This window comes from Syngnathus acus, chromosome 4 (genome assembly GCF_901709675.1).
Source record: "Syngnathus acus chromosome 4, fSynAcu1.2, whole genome shotgun sequence".
NCBI lineage: Eukaryota > Metazoa > Chordata > Actinopteri > Syngnathiformes > Syngnathidae > Syngnathus > Syngnathus acus.
The window spans coordinates 3413695-3429463 of record NC_051090.1 but is presented as its reverse complement, the minus strand read 5'-3'; the positions used below and the strand labels follow the sequence as shown (position 1 = coordinate 3429463).

General features: G+C 43.5%; 2 protein-coding genes across 3 annotated transcripts; both read right to left on the bottom strand.

Moving 5' to 3' along the window:
• Window positions 1–328: 328 nt before the first annotated feature.
• On the bottom strand, window positions 329–8853 carry rabggta (Rab geranylgeranyltransferase subunit alpha). Of its 2 annotated transcripts, XM_037249803.1 has the most exons (17): window positions 8756–8853; window positions 8428–8464; window positions 8182–8292; window positions 7898–8022; window positions 7641–7828; window positions 7143–7376; window positions 6559–6642; window positions 6356–6438; window positions 6166–6261; window positions 5538–5643; window positions 5108–5159; window positions 4921–5009; window positions 4033–4121; window positions 3827–3943; window positions 3640–3753; window positions 3438–3525; window positions 329–1499 (listed from the first exon to the last, which is right to left on the bottom strand). In XM_037249803.1, exons 2-17 carry the CDS (start codon window positions 8428–8430, stop codon window positions 1351–1353), a joined length of 1728 nt encoding a protein of 575 aa, XP_037105698.1. In that variant the 5' UTR covers window positions 8431–8464; window positions 8756–8853; the 3' UTR covers window positions 329–1350. The 2 variants fall into 2 exon arrangements, with proteins under 2 accessions (XP_037105698.1, XP_037105699.1); XM_037249804.1 differs by lacking the exons at window positions 8428–8464; window positions 8756–8853 and having other exon boundaries at window positions 7898–8084.
• An 853-nt stretch (window positions 8854–9706) lies between these two features.
• Window positions 9707–14710, bottom strand: LOC119121834 (GTPase IMAP family member 8-like). Its single transcript, XM_037249802.1, has 6 exons — window positions 14503–14710; window positions 12157–12861; window positions 11366–12043; window positions 10406–11170; window positions 10223–10336; window positions 9707–10105 (listed from the first exon to the last, which is right to left on the bottom strand). Exons 1-6 carry the CDS (start codon window positions 14516–14518, stop codon window positions 9963–9965), a joined length of 2421 nt encoding a protein of 806 aa, XP_037105697.1. The 5' UTR covers window positions 14519–14710; the 3' UTR covers window positions 9707–9962.
• Window positions 14711–15769: the final 1059 nt, after the last annotated feature.

The following is a 15769-nucleotide window of genomic DNA, read 5'->3' as shown; positions in this document are numbered from 1 at the left end:
TTTAATTTTTTTTACTCAAAAAATAAATATGCAGTGGGCCACCCATAACCATTTTTGCTGCTACCAAAAAAAATAAAAAAATAAATTGGATTGAGGTGTGACTCTGTGCCAACACATTCCAGTTGCGCCATTTAATCTTAATGTTGTTTCTTGTGTAACATTGTGTGTTATTCCGGTAGGCTCACGATTCACATGAAAGGCGCAACACAAAGAATTTTAAAAAGTGGTGGAATTCCAGCGAGCTGAGTCAGCCAACACTCCCTTCTGTTAAAAAATACCTGAGAGGGTCATTGACATTCATTGATAAATCACAAAAGAAGCTTTGACGTTGAAGGCAACAGTGACACACTTTAATGTTTTGTGAGGCCTGGGTGCGTCACTTGACAAGTACAGGAAAAGTTTTCCACCAGAAATACACGTGACAAGTCGGAAACCTCGCCATTGTCACTTATAAGCCGCGGCTGTTAAAGCAACAATAAGAAATGTGCGGATATCATTTTTTTTGTCTTGGTATCGGGGTGTTGGATTGTTAGTTTTTGAGCAATTAACATTAGCGCTAACATTACAGTTAAAAACAGTGTTGTGATTTTAGGTTGCCGATCGAAGTGACCAATTGATTGGAATGCTAAGCACGGTTCAGCTGTATTGAATTTTAAGTTAAAAAAAAACAACTAATAGCATTGAAGCTTGTTTGCTTTGAAACATTTCGCCACAATTTGTAGTGAAGCTGAGTGCAAAACTGAATGTTGAGTGTTGATATTCAAAGTGCATGATAAATTAACCGCATTCATTTTGATAAATATTTACACCGACAGCGTTTTAATCTTGGGAATGATGATGTCAAGCAAAGTTTTATTTTTTTTAGGGGGCTAGATCTCAGCGAGGTTTGCTCACATGGTCGCACCACATTGGGTGAGTTCCATCATGTTCCTTGCTGTTGCTTTAAGTGACTTAAAAGCTTATAAAATGGGATGGCGCTGATCCATCCACACACTGTCAATTTGTTCCATTATTGGCACTGTTGCAGCATGCATTTGGACTCGGAGGTATTAATAGACCTTCATTCGCACATTTTGACCAAAAAAAAAACAAAAACAGTGATGACTCACGCACACACGCGCACACACACACATGGACGACACATTTTTTTCATTACAGGTGTTTTGATATCTGCCTTCATTCAGACGAGTGGGGGCTGTTTTGATCACATTTCTACCAAACAAGTGGGAGTGACAGCACACTTGGGAAGAAAAAAAAAAAAAAAAAGATCCACTCACTCCTTCGCACACCAGCCGGCAGCGACGGCGGCATCATCCTTGAGTGATGGTCGCAACGCCCACCGTCGGCACATCAGAGCAGGAGACAGGCCAAGGAAGGCAGGAGCTCCGCCAGATGCGACTCGGCGTCGGCGTTCTGAGCGACGGGGTTGCCGCGGAGATCGAGATGCCGCAGCTTGGGGCAGGTGGCGAGCGGTCGGAGCGCTGCCAGCGTGGAGAGGTCTGGAGCGTGCGGGGTCAAAGATCAAGACTTTTGTTTTGTTTACCTGCGATGTGAATACGCCGACACACGGTCAATAATACCAAATAGAGAGAGGAAATAGAGCTTTCACAAATTCATCAAATGTCATCCAAGGATTTCCAAGGATAATAAAGCAATCTTGTACAATGCACGTTTCAATTCTCGGAACGGCGGATTTGAGGATTTAAGTGTCATTCTTGAGGAAAAATAATGACTTCATTTTAGAAAATCCAATTTAAGGCTTATTCAAAAATAATAACATGAATTATAACTTGAACAATGTCCCAAAACCTTCACACATCACCTCGATTTTTTTTTTATTGGACCAGCCAAAGCCCCGACCTAGATTTTACTGATCAACACGAAAGAGTGTAATCATCCCCGTGACCGACATGGAACGGGAAGGCAGCCATTTTGATTTGAAGCGGCCCTGTTGGCTGAATTCCTACAAGGTCCCAAAGTTTGGACCGAGTTCATTACTGCAGCCTTCGTTTCCATCATTAAAAAAAAAATAAAGACGCTATTTCAACATCGGTGTGTTGACTCACTACAGTTGACGTCTTTACACGGTGAGGCTGTCCAAACAAAGAAAACCAAAGACAGAGTAAATGCCTCCTAACCTTCAGAACTCATTAATCGCTGCGGAGATTAAAGTGAGAAATGAAGAGGAGGGGGGAAGCTGCCGTGGTGACTTCATGAAGTCTGTTTGTTTGTTTTGTGAAATAGCTATATTAGCTGTGGACATCCAAATGATTAGCAATTAAAAAAAAAAAAAAGTCAACATTGATTTGGAATGGAACAAATCAAGGAAGACTTTATTTAAGAGTAACAGTGTGTAAAAAAAGAGCACTGTGATATATTTACACTGTTTTGGCTGCTAATTGCGTGGCAAATAAACCACTCTGTTATTTTTATTAATTGATTTTTTTTTTATGGTCGCTCTCTGCACACTGTCAGATGCTCCCGCCTGTTTTCGCAGCAGACACACTCGGGCCCGATTCGCACATTTCCTGAGTCACCGCCAACTGTGCGCGGAGATTAAATATAACATTCGGCACCCGTAATGCCGTTGATGTTCCCTAGAGCGTAATGATAACATGTAAACAGAACACAACATCGCACACTCTCGGGATTATTTACCGAGGTTGACTTTACCGCTCGTAATGCAACTTTGGGTAAAAAGAAAAAAAAAAGTTGTTAATTTGGGCAAAGAATTAACAAATTGGCGGCGGTAGCTCAGTCTGGGAAGATTTAGCCGAGCGTTGCAAGGTCAATTTCAATGGCAGATGGACAATCTGGTAATTAGGACTGACATTGCTTTTCTGTGTAAAGACAATTTCCCTTATGGGCTCAATAAAGCACAATAAAAAAAAATAGGACCCGGTGGAGTGAAGACTGGCCAAATCATCGTGTCCGACTGGCTTACCTAATTCTCTCTGCCGGTGCTAATTAGCATTACCAAGTAGCTGTTGCAGGCCTGAAACTTTTTTTTTTTCAGCTGCAGGATCTGCTTCACTTGGCCCCCCCCCCCCTGATGCAGACGGACTGTAACTGTACGAAAAAAAAATGGCTTATTCGCTGCCCGTGTGACAGCATGACGCTGTTAAAAATTAGTTAGGAACCCCAAGTAGGGTTCCGGTTGGAGTAGCACGATTTGGTTGAGGAAGGACATGCAAAATGTGCTTACAGAGTGGCTGCAAGAGGAGGCAATACCACATCGAATTAACAAGTAGGCCACCCATCACTCAATTTCAACTTAAGCTTTATGAAAATATATTAGGAAATTAATGAGGCCAGCCGCAAGAGATAGCATGTTTGGATAAATAAATTAAATGATGGGGGGAAAGAAAATGATGAATGGAGCGCCACAAGCGCCCTCTAGTGGTAAATTAAGGCAAATACTGCAGCAAGAAGGATACTGTTATTCTTCAGGCGGACCTCCTCCAGTTTAGGTAGGCGGTAGACTCCTTCCAAATTCTCTATAGAGTTGTTATCAGCATCTAACACCTAAAAAATATCGAGAGCATTGGGACATATTGCAAAGCACACACAAGAGAACAAACACCAGCAAATAGAACAAGGGCAAATATTGCATTTGCCGTTTTTTTTCTTTTTTCTCACCTCCAGGCAATGTAACATGGAGAAGTGAGCGGGAATGCGCCGTAGCTGGTTTGAGGAAAAATTGATGTGAGTGACAAGGAGCAGCTGGTCCAAATGGCACAAGGTGGTCAGGTTCTGTTAGATGTGGGGGAAAATAGTCAGAAATGACTCCATGAGGGGTGGGCGAGAGAGGATTGCGTGCGCAAACCTTGTTGGAGATGCTGAAGACGCGCACTTCGGCATACTCCATCTTCAAAATGGTGTTTTCAATCAAAAATTTGCTGCACAGGTCGCTGTAATAGGCCGTCCGCATGGAGTCCACTTCCTGAGGGAGGGAGAGGTAATGAGCGTGTTGCGTGTGAATACATCTCCGCTTAATGGGATGGACACCAAATTTCTGCTGCTGCTGCTTACTTTGAGAGTTTGGAAATGAGCGAGCGTCTCCTTTTCGTAGCCAAGGGGGTCGAGAGCCCTCATCAGTAGGATAATGGTCAGCAGGCACCCTGCGGAGAAAAACACACATAACCTCCGGAAATCAACACCAAATGTCAAGAAATATTCATAACTAGGATCCCGAAATATATTACTGTCAAACATTACCCTAAAAAAAAAAACCTAGTATTGATTTTAGAAAGCAAATGCTCAGTAGTCGGTCCAATAGTCCTATTTCAGGATGTCCAATTTTTGGAACACCCTGTGAGACTGACAGCAGCTGCTATCGATGATACAACCTCTGCCAAGGTTCTAATACAAAACACACACACACACACACAAAGACAATTAAACACAACCGCAGCCAGTTTTGAAATGAACCAAAAGCCACTTGTTACTTGGCCAGAGACCAGTGGCAAGACCTTTGCCCTCTTCCGAGAGAGGCGGTCCACTCTAGAGGGTCCGGGGGTTGAGCCAGCACATCTGCAACAAAACCTGATATCGCAAGCAAAATGTGGATTTTTTTTATTTTAATATATATCACTTATTTTTATTTTATGATCTGATATGATGACGTCTGTCACTAGCCCGAATAGCGAAAATGTTCGCTAATTCAAATGTTTCTTCAAATCCCACTTCCAACCCGAGGTGCTATTATTCAAGTGTCGGAATATATTTATCTGTACTGTGTGAGTTCACCTGATTGAAAAGTGCACCCTTGCTGCAAGGTGCTTCCAAAAACGTATTATTTCTTAATCGCTCCGAACAGCAGCGGCGACGCGACCGTAGCGAGCAGCAAATAAGGCTTCTCGCTCCGTGAAACACACACACGCACACGCGCTGACAGAAATTGCATAAAAAAGCACTTACACTTATTGAGCGGCTCTAGTTCGAGCAGTTGGTTACATGATTGTAGCTCAGCTTGCAACACGGAACTCTTCTCCACAGAGAGCTCACTCCTGTGGACCGAAAAACAAAAAAAGACAGAACTTTTATATTCTAATAAGAGTTCCAAGAAGGGGAAAAGGGACACTTTCAACATCTTGCAAATCATGACCTGAAGAGCTCCTGATCAGTGGCAGAATCGCGGCACCAGCTCTCATTTCGACCTGAGGAAGGAAACACTTTTAAAATATGACTGAGCAAGGACCTTGGATTCGTTTTGTTTCAATACGCCTGTTTTTCAAACCCATAGCAGCGCAGTTATTAATTCTTGCGTAATCAAAGATACCGATACCAAGTACCGATACCGCTAGTACTTTTGATCGGGACAGTTTCTGTAAAGAACAATGACGAGCCATTTTAAAGATCCCAATTTAGCAAGTTAAAATTGCATAAAATTAACCAAAATTTTCTATTCTTCTTTTTCTAATATGGCTTACTGTGCTCCTTGTAAAGGGGCTAACTATGCGACACTCGCTCTCGGCGCGGATCCATTGGAATCATTTTGCCCCCAAAGGGATGAACGAATACAATGAGTGCCTGACCGGTGTAAAGGGCGCAGTCTCGACGAGAGGCTTTCTCGGACCAGTGCACCGCCAGATTGTGTTCGTTAGCGATGTCGCTGATGGATCCCGGGGGAAGTTGGCATATCTGAGACATGGTTAAGAAGCTTAAACACAGGGGGGGGGGGGAATAAATGGAGTTGAAAAAGTAAGGATAACTGAAAGCAATTGATCATGGGAGTACCAAAGGTCCCACTGCGCGAGTGTGCATACTAACACACCTTGTTAACAGCAACAGCGATCAATTTATTTTTGTTGTATTTGAAGCCACTAATGGGAGGCACACTAAGCGTTGATAAATCAAGCATTCTCAATCACATAGTCCCTCCAAGGACATTAGATTGTTGTCTCTGACTATTTGCTTATTAGTAGGCTTAAGAGGGAACTTTTCCTCATCAATCTGGCCTATGGAGGTGCGTTTCTTTTCCCAATAGGACTTTCCTGCCCAAAACAAAGCCTGAAGATCTTTCTGGCCCATGGCTGGCAATTTACTTGCATCTCTGGTTCGACAATTTAGTGACCGGTATCATTAGCGATTATTTTGATAACAATTAGTTGCTCATTGTAAATTTTTACGGCAATTCATTTGAGTTTGGACACAAAAGGATACCCAGACAGGACTATGTTTGAATCGTGGGTGGACACTCCTCCAGTCCACTTTCAGCGGCTGACCGTCCAGGAAAAGCAGTAGGCCAACGGTCTGCACCTGCATGATTGCATACGAGGCCCAAAAAATGTAAACATACTATAAAGAAGAAGAAAAAAAAAACAAAAAAAAAAAACAGAGGCTCATGACTCACCTGGACTGGCCTCGAAAAGGCAACAGCCACCCTCTCGTCATCCCGGCTAATGAAAACACAACTTATCATCTCTTCACGCTCGGCTGTCACGCAAAAAGAAAGATGCATGCATCAAGGTGGGCCCATCACTGCGTTGGAAGACAATATTGGACTGTGCTAAACATACACACACGAGCACATTTTAAACACACACTTAAACACACCTCTGCCAAGCAGCCAGCGATAGTAGAACCAAGCACTCTGGTCGTTGGGGTCGGTGAAGAAAGCGTTCTGCACAAGCTCATATTCTGAAAAAGGGGGTAAAGAAAACACATTGAAATGATTGCGCATTAAAAATATCAACATGTCAATTTTTAAAAAATGATCATTTTACTAATCTTTCAACTAATCTTACTAATTGGAGTGCTTTTATTTTATTAAAATGGAAGACTTCCAAAATGGCCCATCTTTCCTTTTTTTTCCTCACTCAACTTCTAGTATAAACTCTTAATACCGTCAATTATAAACACGAGGCGGGGGAGTCAATTACTTTAGACTTGTTCTCTTTTGGCCTTGCTCCAGTGGTGCAAATAGTGGAGAATTACAGTAGGGCATTACGGTCGCCGTCACTTTCTTTAATGACATGCAACGTTTGTTCGCCACAGAATAAATCCGCGCTTACTCATTTTGAACCGTGTGGGTGGAAAAATATTAGTCAGCAGCATTCTGTTGCGACGTCACTCAATTTGTAGATTCAGACTGCCCCCTGTGGGTGGGTGCTGTGTAATACCGTCTGCAGCGGGTATACCTTTGAGCAACTGCTCCTCACAGACGCGATGGGAGTGCGACTGCGGCGAGGAGTCCGGAGGGGGGGCCGATTCGGGAGATTGCGGGTGCAGCAGCGGCAACAGGGTACTGCGGTAATGCCAGCTGGAGTAGTTGGAAAAGTTGGAACCGATGAGACGATCGGTGAACTCCAACTCCTTTCCAACGGGGACGGCGGATTTCTTCACAACCATCCGACGGTAATCCCAGCAGTGAACTGGCGGAAACAGCCAAACGTGGGCATGATGAGTCCGGACAAGCGCAGGGCTGTTCACTCAATAAATTTCAAGACAGCACTGAAACTACAAAAATTCCACGATAACCCAACAATTTATTTATGTTGTCCTATTTTCGGTGACCGACAGATTTTCTTTTCGGACCCTCCCCAAGAGGAGTGCGAATTAATCCGAATAGGACCACCTCTGCTTGAATTTGAGCCAGGAGAAATCCTGCAAGCGTAAAAGGATCTTCTGTCACTCACAGTTGCGGTCATCCAGGCCGAGGCAGCGGTCGCACAGGCTCAACTCTCGGGCCCAGTCCATTTGAGGCGCCCGTTCCGAGACCCAGCTTCGGTGGTGCCAGCTCCCGTATGACTTTGGGTTGACTTTCAGGCAAGACTCTAGAAAAGACAGCTCAGCCTGGTACATCTTTTGCACTTCACTCTCGTCCCTGAAAGCACAAGTCAATCAAATATGTTAAATCACCTCACGGGGCATAGACAATGGTGGATGAACTCACTTGATGGTCTCCTGGTGCATGAGGATCTCCCTTCTGTAATTCCAAAGGGTTGCAAAGTCAGGGTTTGATGATAGCAGCTGCTGGGTCAATTGGATGGCCTCTTCATCGCAAATGCCGTCCTTCCTCTGCCATGACAACATTTTAGCATATTGGTTTAGTATTGCCCGTGATAAATTCCAGACCCACACTATAGAAAGACAAAAGCTCCATTAAACATTTATGTAAACATTTCCATGATATATTTCGGATTTGTACAAGACACAAGTTCCATAACAAACAAGTACCTTGGTAAAACAGGCATCTCGTGTTGTCGTGTATATCTTCAATTTCTTCTCCCGTTCCTTTTTTTTCTCCTCCTCTTGCTGGGCGGTGGATTTTATCTTCACTCGACCGTGCTGTCAACAATGAAATGGATAAGAAAGGATGTCACACTCATTCATTTATTGGGTAGGACTTGTTTTTAAAAAAGTCTACATACGTTATTTGCAAATAAAAAAGATGAGGCATTGACATAAAGATGTATCACTCACCATCTTTTACTGTTTAGGAAGAAGACTTTCCCAGTATCTGTATGCAATGCCATATAAAGACAGATATTCAAAACTGTTACATGTATCGAAAACACATACAGGCGACATTAAAACGGAATTACAAGTCGAGCTGCGCATCTGTGTAATGTGACACAATTAACAAAGTGAATGAAAAACTGATTTGATTTATCAATTTGAGTTTGCATCCTAATTTGCTCAATTCCCAGTGAACATCAGGCAGATCATTCACAAACTAGAAACAGAATGCTGTTTGGATGGATTGCAAAAAAATGAGACGTCAAATTAGGTAAGCCACACAAATACGCACCTTATCTTTAGCTTGTCGTCTTGTGAATATTTTAAAAAGAAATATGTTTTATGAGAGTCATCGGCGATGTATTGCTTACTTCCGTCTCATGAAAATGACGTCACCGCCACGCCTTTCACAGTACGTTGCTGCCCTCTAGTGGAGGTGATGAATTATCAATTGTAATACTCGACCTGCTCAAGCAAAACAAACACTTTATAATACCCAAAAATATATTTCAACGTCAATCCTGTATCAAATTTCCGGTGGAAAGTGGGACGAGAAAGTATATTAGCAGTTTTTTGGAAGGAACATTAGTTGCTGTACTAAGACATGTGAAATATAAAAATATTGCTTTTGCGTCATCTAGTGGCATCTTGGTTCCAAGCAACTATGATTAACCGAAGTTGAAGAGCTTCTTTTATTCAGGCCAAATAATTATTTTTAAAAGAGGTACTTTGCTGCTATTCAGTGGCAATTACTAACTTTTTTTAGTTGGTGTCAATTCTACGCACAATTTGGCTGTTCGTGGCAGGACGCTGACTCTATACTGAAAAAATATAAGGAAGATATTTTCTATCAACAAACACAGATGAAACGTGAAATAAACACGATAGCAACAATTTGCCAACTTTTTATCTCGAGTATAGGAAATTATTTTATTTTTTCATTGTGCACATACATTTTTTAGTATGACAAGACATGAATCGATCCTTACACCAGATTTAGCAGAAAATTACATTTCTATCTGTAGTCCAGCACAAAATAAATAAACGAAATATAAACATAAAAACAAAACTCAAAAGCCCTCAATTGGCCTACACAACAAAATCCGATGCATAATATATACAATAAAATGCATCACAGATAAAAATATATATATATTAAAACATAGTACACTGCAAGGATGGTGTAAGAAGCCAATTAAAATTAGTCTACAGTGTGAGGACAATGTTAACATCCCTACAAATTCAATTTAAATACAAACGGTGGTCATTCAGAGTTTCAGTGAATACCAAAAATTGTTGGCATTGTTCTTTACTAGAGTTAGGGTCACTCTGTTGACCATTCTTCCAGAATGGAAACAAGACAGAAGTCAGAGCAAACCATTTACAAACATTTTCACACTTAAAGTCAATTTAGAATATTCAATTAACCTAAGAAGCAAGTTCTGGGATTGTGTGAGGAAGCCTTTTCCCTGATTGGCACACCGACGACATAATGCAGCTCAGTCATCCAGCGCAAAAACAGGCGACGATCTGTATCCTGATGACTCTGACATGTTGAGCATCGAGTTATAATCATCGGTGTTGCGTTGATATTTAGACATCCATTCCAGAACTTTATTCATTTCTGGTATCGATTGACTCACTGCAAATGAATACAATTCACATATTAATAGGCATCACTGACACAAATGAAATGCTAACAGTCGGTATGCTAACTTTGCTAACAGTAACATCCACACAACGAGACATGTTTACGTACAATTACGGGGCAATTCCATGCTGTTCGTTGACTTGTTTAACGTCATGATGTTCGTACCCAGCTTGTGAACCTGCTCTTCAATATCTGACAGAACAGATGTCGTCTTGGCCTTGGCTTTAAGAAGAGCAAACGTGAAACGCAAAGAATATTAGATGATCAAGATAAGAATTTAATAGTACTTACTCGGTCCATTTAGAGAGGGAACAATCTCCTTTATGTTATCATGTAGCTTCTCCAGCTTTGTCTTGTGGTCTCTCAACAGCTCCAGCCTTTGGCTTGTGAACGCCTGCACCACCATATTACGAACAGTAAGTTTCCTCTTCTGGAACTTTTCATCAATACTACGGTAGATGTCGTTCATGTTGGGACAGAAGAGGCGGTCCTGGTTCTTTGCTGACATGTCCTCTATCTTCTTAAACAGCTGGATGTGCTGGGTATCATCGCGTGTCTCGAAGATGTTCAGACAGTGGTAATTGTTTCCACATTTGTCTACCAACTGTCGCAGTGCTGGGTCTTCTTTCTCGATATACTCCTCCAAGGATTTGTCTGCCAGAGTGTCCTCGTTTGTGAACAGAACCATTGTGTGGTTCCAGATTTTGTCGCCAAAGAGCGTGATGTGATCCACCAGGGCGTCATGATTGGCCTCCCTGAACTTCAAATCCAAGGAAAACACAATCAGAACAGCGTCGAACCCCTGAGGACTCAGGGTCAGACCGCTGACTATTTCTCGGTCCTGTTCCCGGGTGCACTGGGACTCCTCTGCCCAGCCAGGGGTGTCGACCACTGTGACCTGCCTGTCGGCGACCGGGGCCTGCCTGGCCATACACCCGTGATTTGGTTGGGTAGAGAAGACTTTGTCTCGCAGGATCAAATTTGCTGCTGTTGTCTTTCCGGACTTCTTTTCACCAAGTATCAAGATTTTTATCTCGTGCAACTTTTTGTTAGGTCCTGTGTGGCAAAAAAAAAAAATCTCAAGATCAGAAATGTATGAGTGGAACAGATTCATTGCGTTCCCATTCAGTTCAAGGGGACACACTGTCTTGATTTATGAACATTTCAGGTTACAAACGGGCTACCATAGCCAACTAGGTTTGGGGCACCAAAAACGCAAATTCTAAACATGCAAGACATTGGGACAAGTACCTTTCACTCCTCTGGTGGCCTTGAGTTGAGTTCTCCGTTGGACAGCGAGTTGCACTTTTTTTTCCTTCTCTCTCAGGGCATCCAAGATCTCCTGGTTGGGTGCAAAATGTTGCCCACCATTCCCTGCCAGCGTCTGAAAGATTTTCTCCAGCAGCTTGTCAACCTGAGCGCCGTCATATTCGTTCGTGTTGTCCAGGACGTGATATCTGTTCCCGCATATTTCCAGCAGATACTGCAGAGATTTGCCTTCATACTCAATGTATTCTTCGATGTGGCGTGAGTCTCCTCGAGTGAACACCACCATGCTGTGTTTCCACACGTTCTGCCCAAACAGCTCAACGTGAGTGGTGGCTGCTTTCAGGTCCCAGCGGTTGAACGAAGCATCTGCATCGATCACCAGCAAGAAGACATCGGGCCCAGGGCGGCATTTGAGCAGGCTATGCACAACCTCATCCTTGATCATTTCCGGTGTGTCACGCGCGGGGTAGCCTTTCCGCCAACCGGGCGTGTCCACAACTGCTATTTCCATCCTGCCCACCCTGCCCTCGTGAAGCTGAGAAAACACCGTTGTTTCGTCTTCTTGTTCGTTGATACCCAAGATGGTGTTCGTCACGGAGGTTTTGCCAACACCACGGCTGCCCAGGAGAATAATCTGAAGTTTCTGGATGGGCTTCATTTCTACATTTTTCAGGGGGGAGGAAAAAACAACAACAACAAGATATTGTCGTCAAAAAGTTGCTGACTTGAAGAAGGTCATAACAAGGTGGTGGAGTAGCTCTTGCTATACTTACCTGAAACAATCTTATTCAGTTCCTCTTGTTGCTCCAAAGCCTGCCTGAATCGCTGTTGGGCCTTCTTCGCCACTTCGTCCCTCTTCTGAATAGCATGGAAGACGCTGTTGTCCATGTAGTAGCTGCCGTTATTCTCACGTACCATGTCGTCGATCTTCTCCAGAAATTGAATGACCTGAGATAAATTGCTCTCGTCCTTGTTGTTGAGCACGTGGTATCTGTCGTTACATTTTCCTATCAGCCAGGTGAGTGCTGCACCCTCGCTCTCAATGTGCTGCTCGATGGTCTTCTTGCCCAGGTAGTCTCCGAAGGTGAACAGGACCATGGTGTAGCTCCACACCCGGTTCCCCAGCAGCTTCATGTAGTCTAGCACGGTCTTTTTCTCTTTCTGGGAGAAGCTGGCATCTGTAGGGACCACAAGGAGGAAGGCGTGCGGTCCCGGTTGGCACTTGGAGGCATATAGCTTAAATTGTTGCTTGTCTCTCTCTGGAATCTCGTTGAGGGAAGGCGAGCGCTTCCATCCCGGAGTGTCGACCAACACCAGGTGGCGGCCTTTCACGATTTCGTGTCTGGCTTCGGCCTGTAGTGTTTGAGTTCGAGAAGATTCGAAGCGTCGTTTTGTCAGTATTGTGTTTGCTGCTGAGCTTTTGCCCTCCCGTCGAGCACCGATTATGACTAGTCTTCGCTCAAGCATCTCGTTTATCTCTGGAAAGCAAAAAGTACACAACGAAGCAGAGTTACTATATATAACATCATCATCAGTTTAAAGTCCGCTTTCCAGGCGCCGCTGGGTTGGACTGGATTCTCAATATGGCTTTCTTCCACCGAGGACGGTCCATGGCCATCTCGTGGTTGAAAGTCCTATACTGAGAAAACTTTTGGAGCAAAACTTTTTACAGCCGGATGCCCTTCCTGACACCAACCCAAGGGGAAATTGATTTTCTGTAGGGGTTGACTCCCTTAGCCCATTCCTCTCCCGAGGAGCCCACTGGGCAGTGGTACTATTTAACCCATAGTTGGGGGCTGGTTCGTGGGCACCAGGGCGTGTCCACACACCGGTGGGCCTGCGTGCCGCACGTCTAGGGGCCAAACCTCCTCCGAGTCCCTTGTAGTTTAGCCTGGGTCCGCGTTGTACCCAGTTACCATGTGTCGCCGCGTGGAGGCACTACATAGGGCTTGCTGTTAGAGAGCCTATGTACTGGCAGGGAGAGACTTACGCACTCGGCTCTCCCGTTCGCATACTGCTAGCCAGCGGTGAGGGTTGACAGTGAGAAGTGACATGCACTGGGCACTCCACCAACACACTAGACGCATCATAACAACCCAACTTGGTCTTATGAAGTCAGACACACAGTGTCACAGTTACTATATATAACAAAAAACAAAAAATAAAAAAGCTGAACTCCATGTTAAGCATCTATTTATTTTTTTCCTGAATCCACTGAATTCAACACTTTCAGTTTACCTGATATGAAACTGTCGCTGTTAGGGTGGCGCTCACTCTAACTTATTTTGCAAGAACCACACAGGAGACAGTATGCCCTTTGAAACACCTGCAGGTGGAGAGTCATTCGTCGCTGTGCGTACAGCGATGATCAAATGAGGTCTGACTCAGGCCTCTTGCAGGAGCATTTTTATTGAGAGAAACAGAATGGGAGTGAGAGTGGGGGTGAGAGTGGACAGGATGGGGTTGAAGCCCCTGGCCTGCTGATCAAAGCATAGCAGGGGGTCTTTTACGACGTTGTGTAAACAAAACAACTTTGATTACTTCCTCTGCAGCTAGTTAATCAGTTCAAAAGACCTTAGCACTTTGTTCTACTACTGTTGTTAAGACAGGACAGGTTAATCATTACACCCCAACATAATCATATGATCAAGATAATCTGTTAACCCTAACAGTCGCTGGCGTATTTGGATATATTTTTCCAACCGCCTTATTGTGTCCCTCAAACATTTCTAAACAGAGAATGAGGTCTCTAGTACAAAAAAATATATTTGATCCACTACAAAGTTCAGAGTGTTTTTCCAGTTTTAAAAGTTGACAACAAATGTTCTTTGGGCCAGGACTTCCTTGTCCCTGTAATCAACAAGTCTTTCACTTTAGTCAGGTCTTTTTGGTTTGACGGTTGCATTTCTTTTGAATGTTAACACCCAACACCACCAAACAAAAGAAAAACTGCAAGAGCCCATCACCACCTAACAAAAGTTACAAGACCTTGGAAAATGAAGTTTTTTTTTTTATTATTTTTATTTTGCACATGCAACCTTCACAGTAAAAACCCAAAATAAAAAATGAACACCTTATTGACAAATTTATGTTCATTGCATGGAAGAGAGTCAACTGACCTTCTGGGTTTGCCATTCTGGGGTGGGGTGGGGGGTTTCAAATGGTCCCAAAGCCAAGTAAATCAACTCCCCCTGGTTCCTGATAGGTTTCTCCTGATTTTACGCTTCTTCGCCAGAACGCTTTGAAAGAAAAGTCTTGTACCTGTTACAAGATTGACTTCACCAGACTGACTTCCGTCATGCACCGTTACTGAGTGATGATTAGTGGGCGGGTTTAAGAAAGCAATCAGAGTTCTGCCAAGAAGGACAAAGTCAAACTGGTTTCAGCCAGTAGGTTGCACTCTAAAGGTAGCCATCTCAAAATGATCAAGTATGTCATTCGTGCCCAAAAAAATGTGATGACCAAAATTGTGTCATTCAATGTCTTTTTCAATATCCCTACCAAGCCTTTACTATGAGCCTGAAATGACCAAACCATACACTATCTACATCTGAGGTGTCAAAGTCCAGTCCTCGAGGGCTGCTGTTGGACTTTGTCCCCAATTTAGGGAGCGCGCTATCTGCCCCTCACGGCAAAAGCCATTGCCGATCACCTGTTATCCAATTTACTCACTGCGTGCTCGTTTGATTTCTTCAGATTTAGGAAAATGCTAAGACACTGAAGCAGATATGGGAGTGGGTGCTGGTTCGGTGAGAGCTGGTTCCGTGGGGGTGGGTGCTGATTATGGGCGATTCGGTGTGTGTGGGGGCTGTTGTCTTCCATCCCGTCTTTCGGCCTTGGCGATCATCTTTGGCCGGGTTCTTGGCTGTCTCCCTCTGCCACCTGCTGGTTTTATCTCCAAGTGACCTTCCTGTAAACATCCTGCTCCATTCTTGCACATACACTGTCGCACCTCATCCATTCGTCATTCTTTCAATTTTGTCATTTTGTACGGAATTATGTGAACTTTCGGCTGTGACATCATCAATTTATTAATGTTCCCTGACTATGCAAAGTTTGTACTCACCACTTACCATGTTTTTGTTTGTTTGTTCTTTTGATACTCCATGTACTTGCTTACGTCGTCATATTCTTAGTTTAATCATGCTTCCAACCATATCTTTTCTTTGTTAGGCCAAATATTTCCCTCTGTCCAGAACGTTCAGTAGTAATCGGAAACCGGCGTCTAGCATTAGTCAGAACATAAGATACAATCAAGTACTGAACATTTTTAGACGACTTTGGCAGTGTCCGTGATTTAGAAAATCATCAGGCATGCATTAAACAGTTCCTTAAGGGTCATTAAGCTATTCAGGCAATATATCAAAAAACATTTGTTATTTCAAA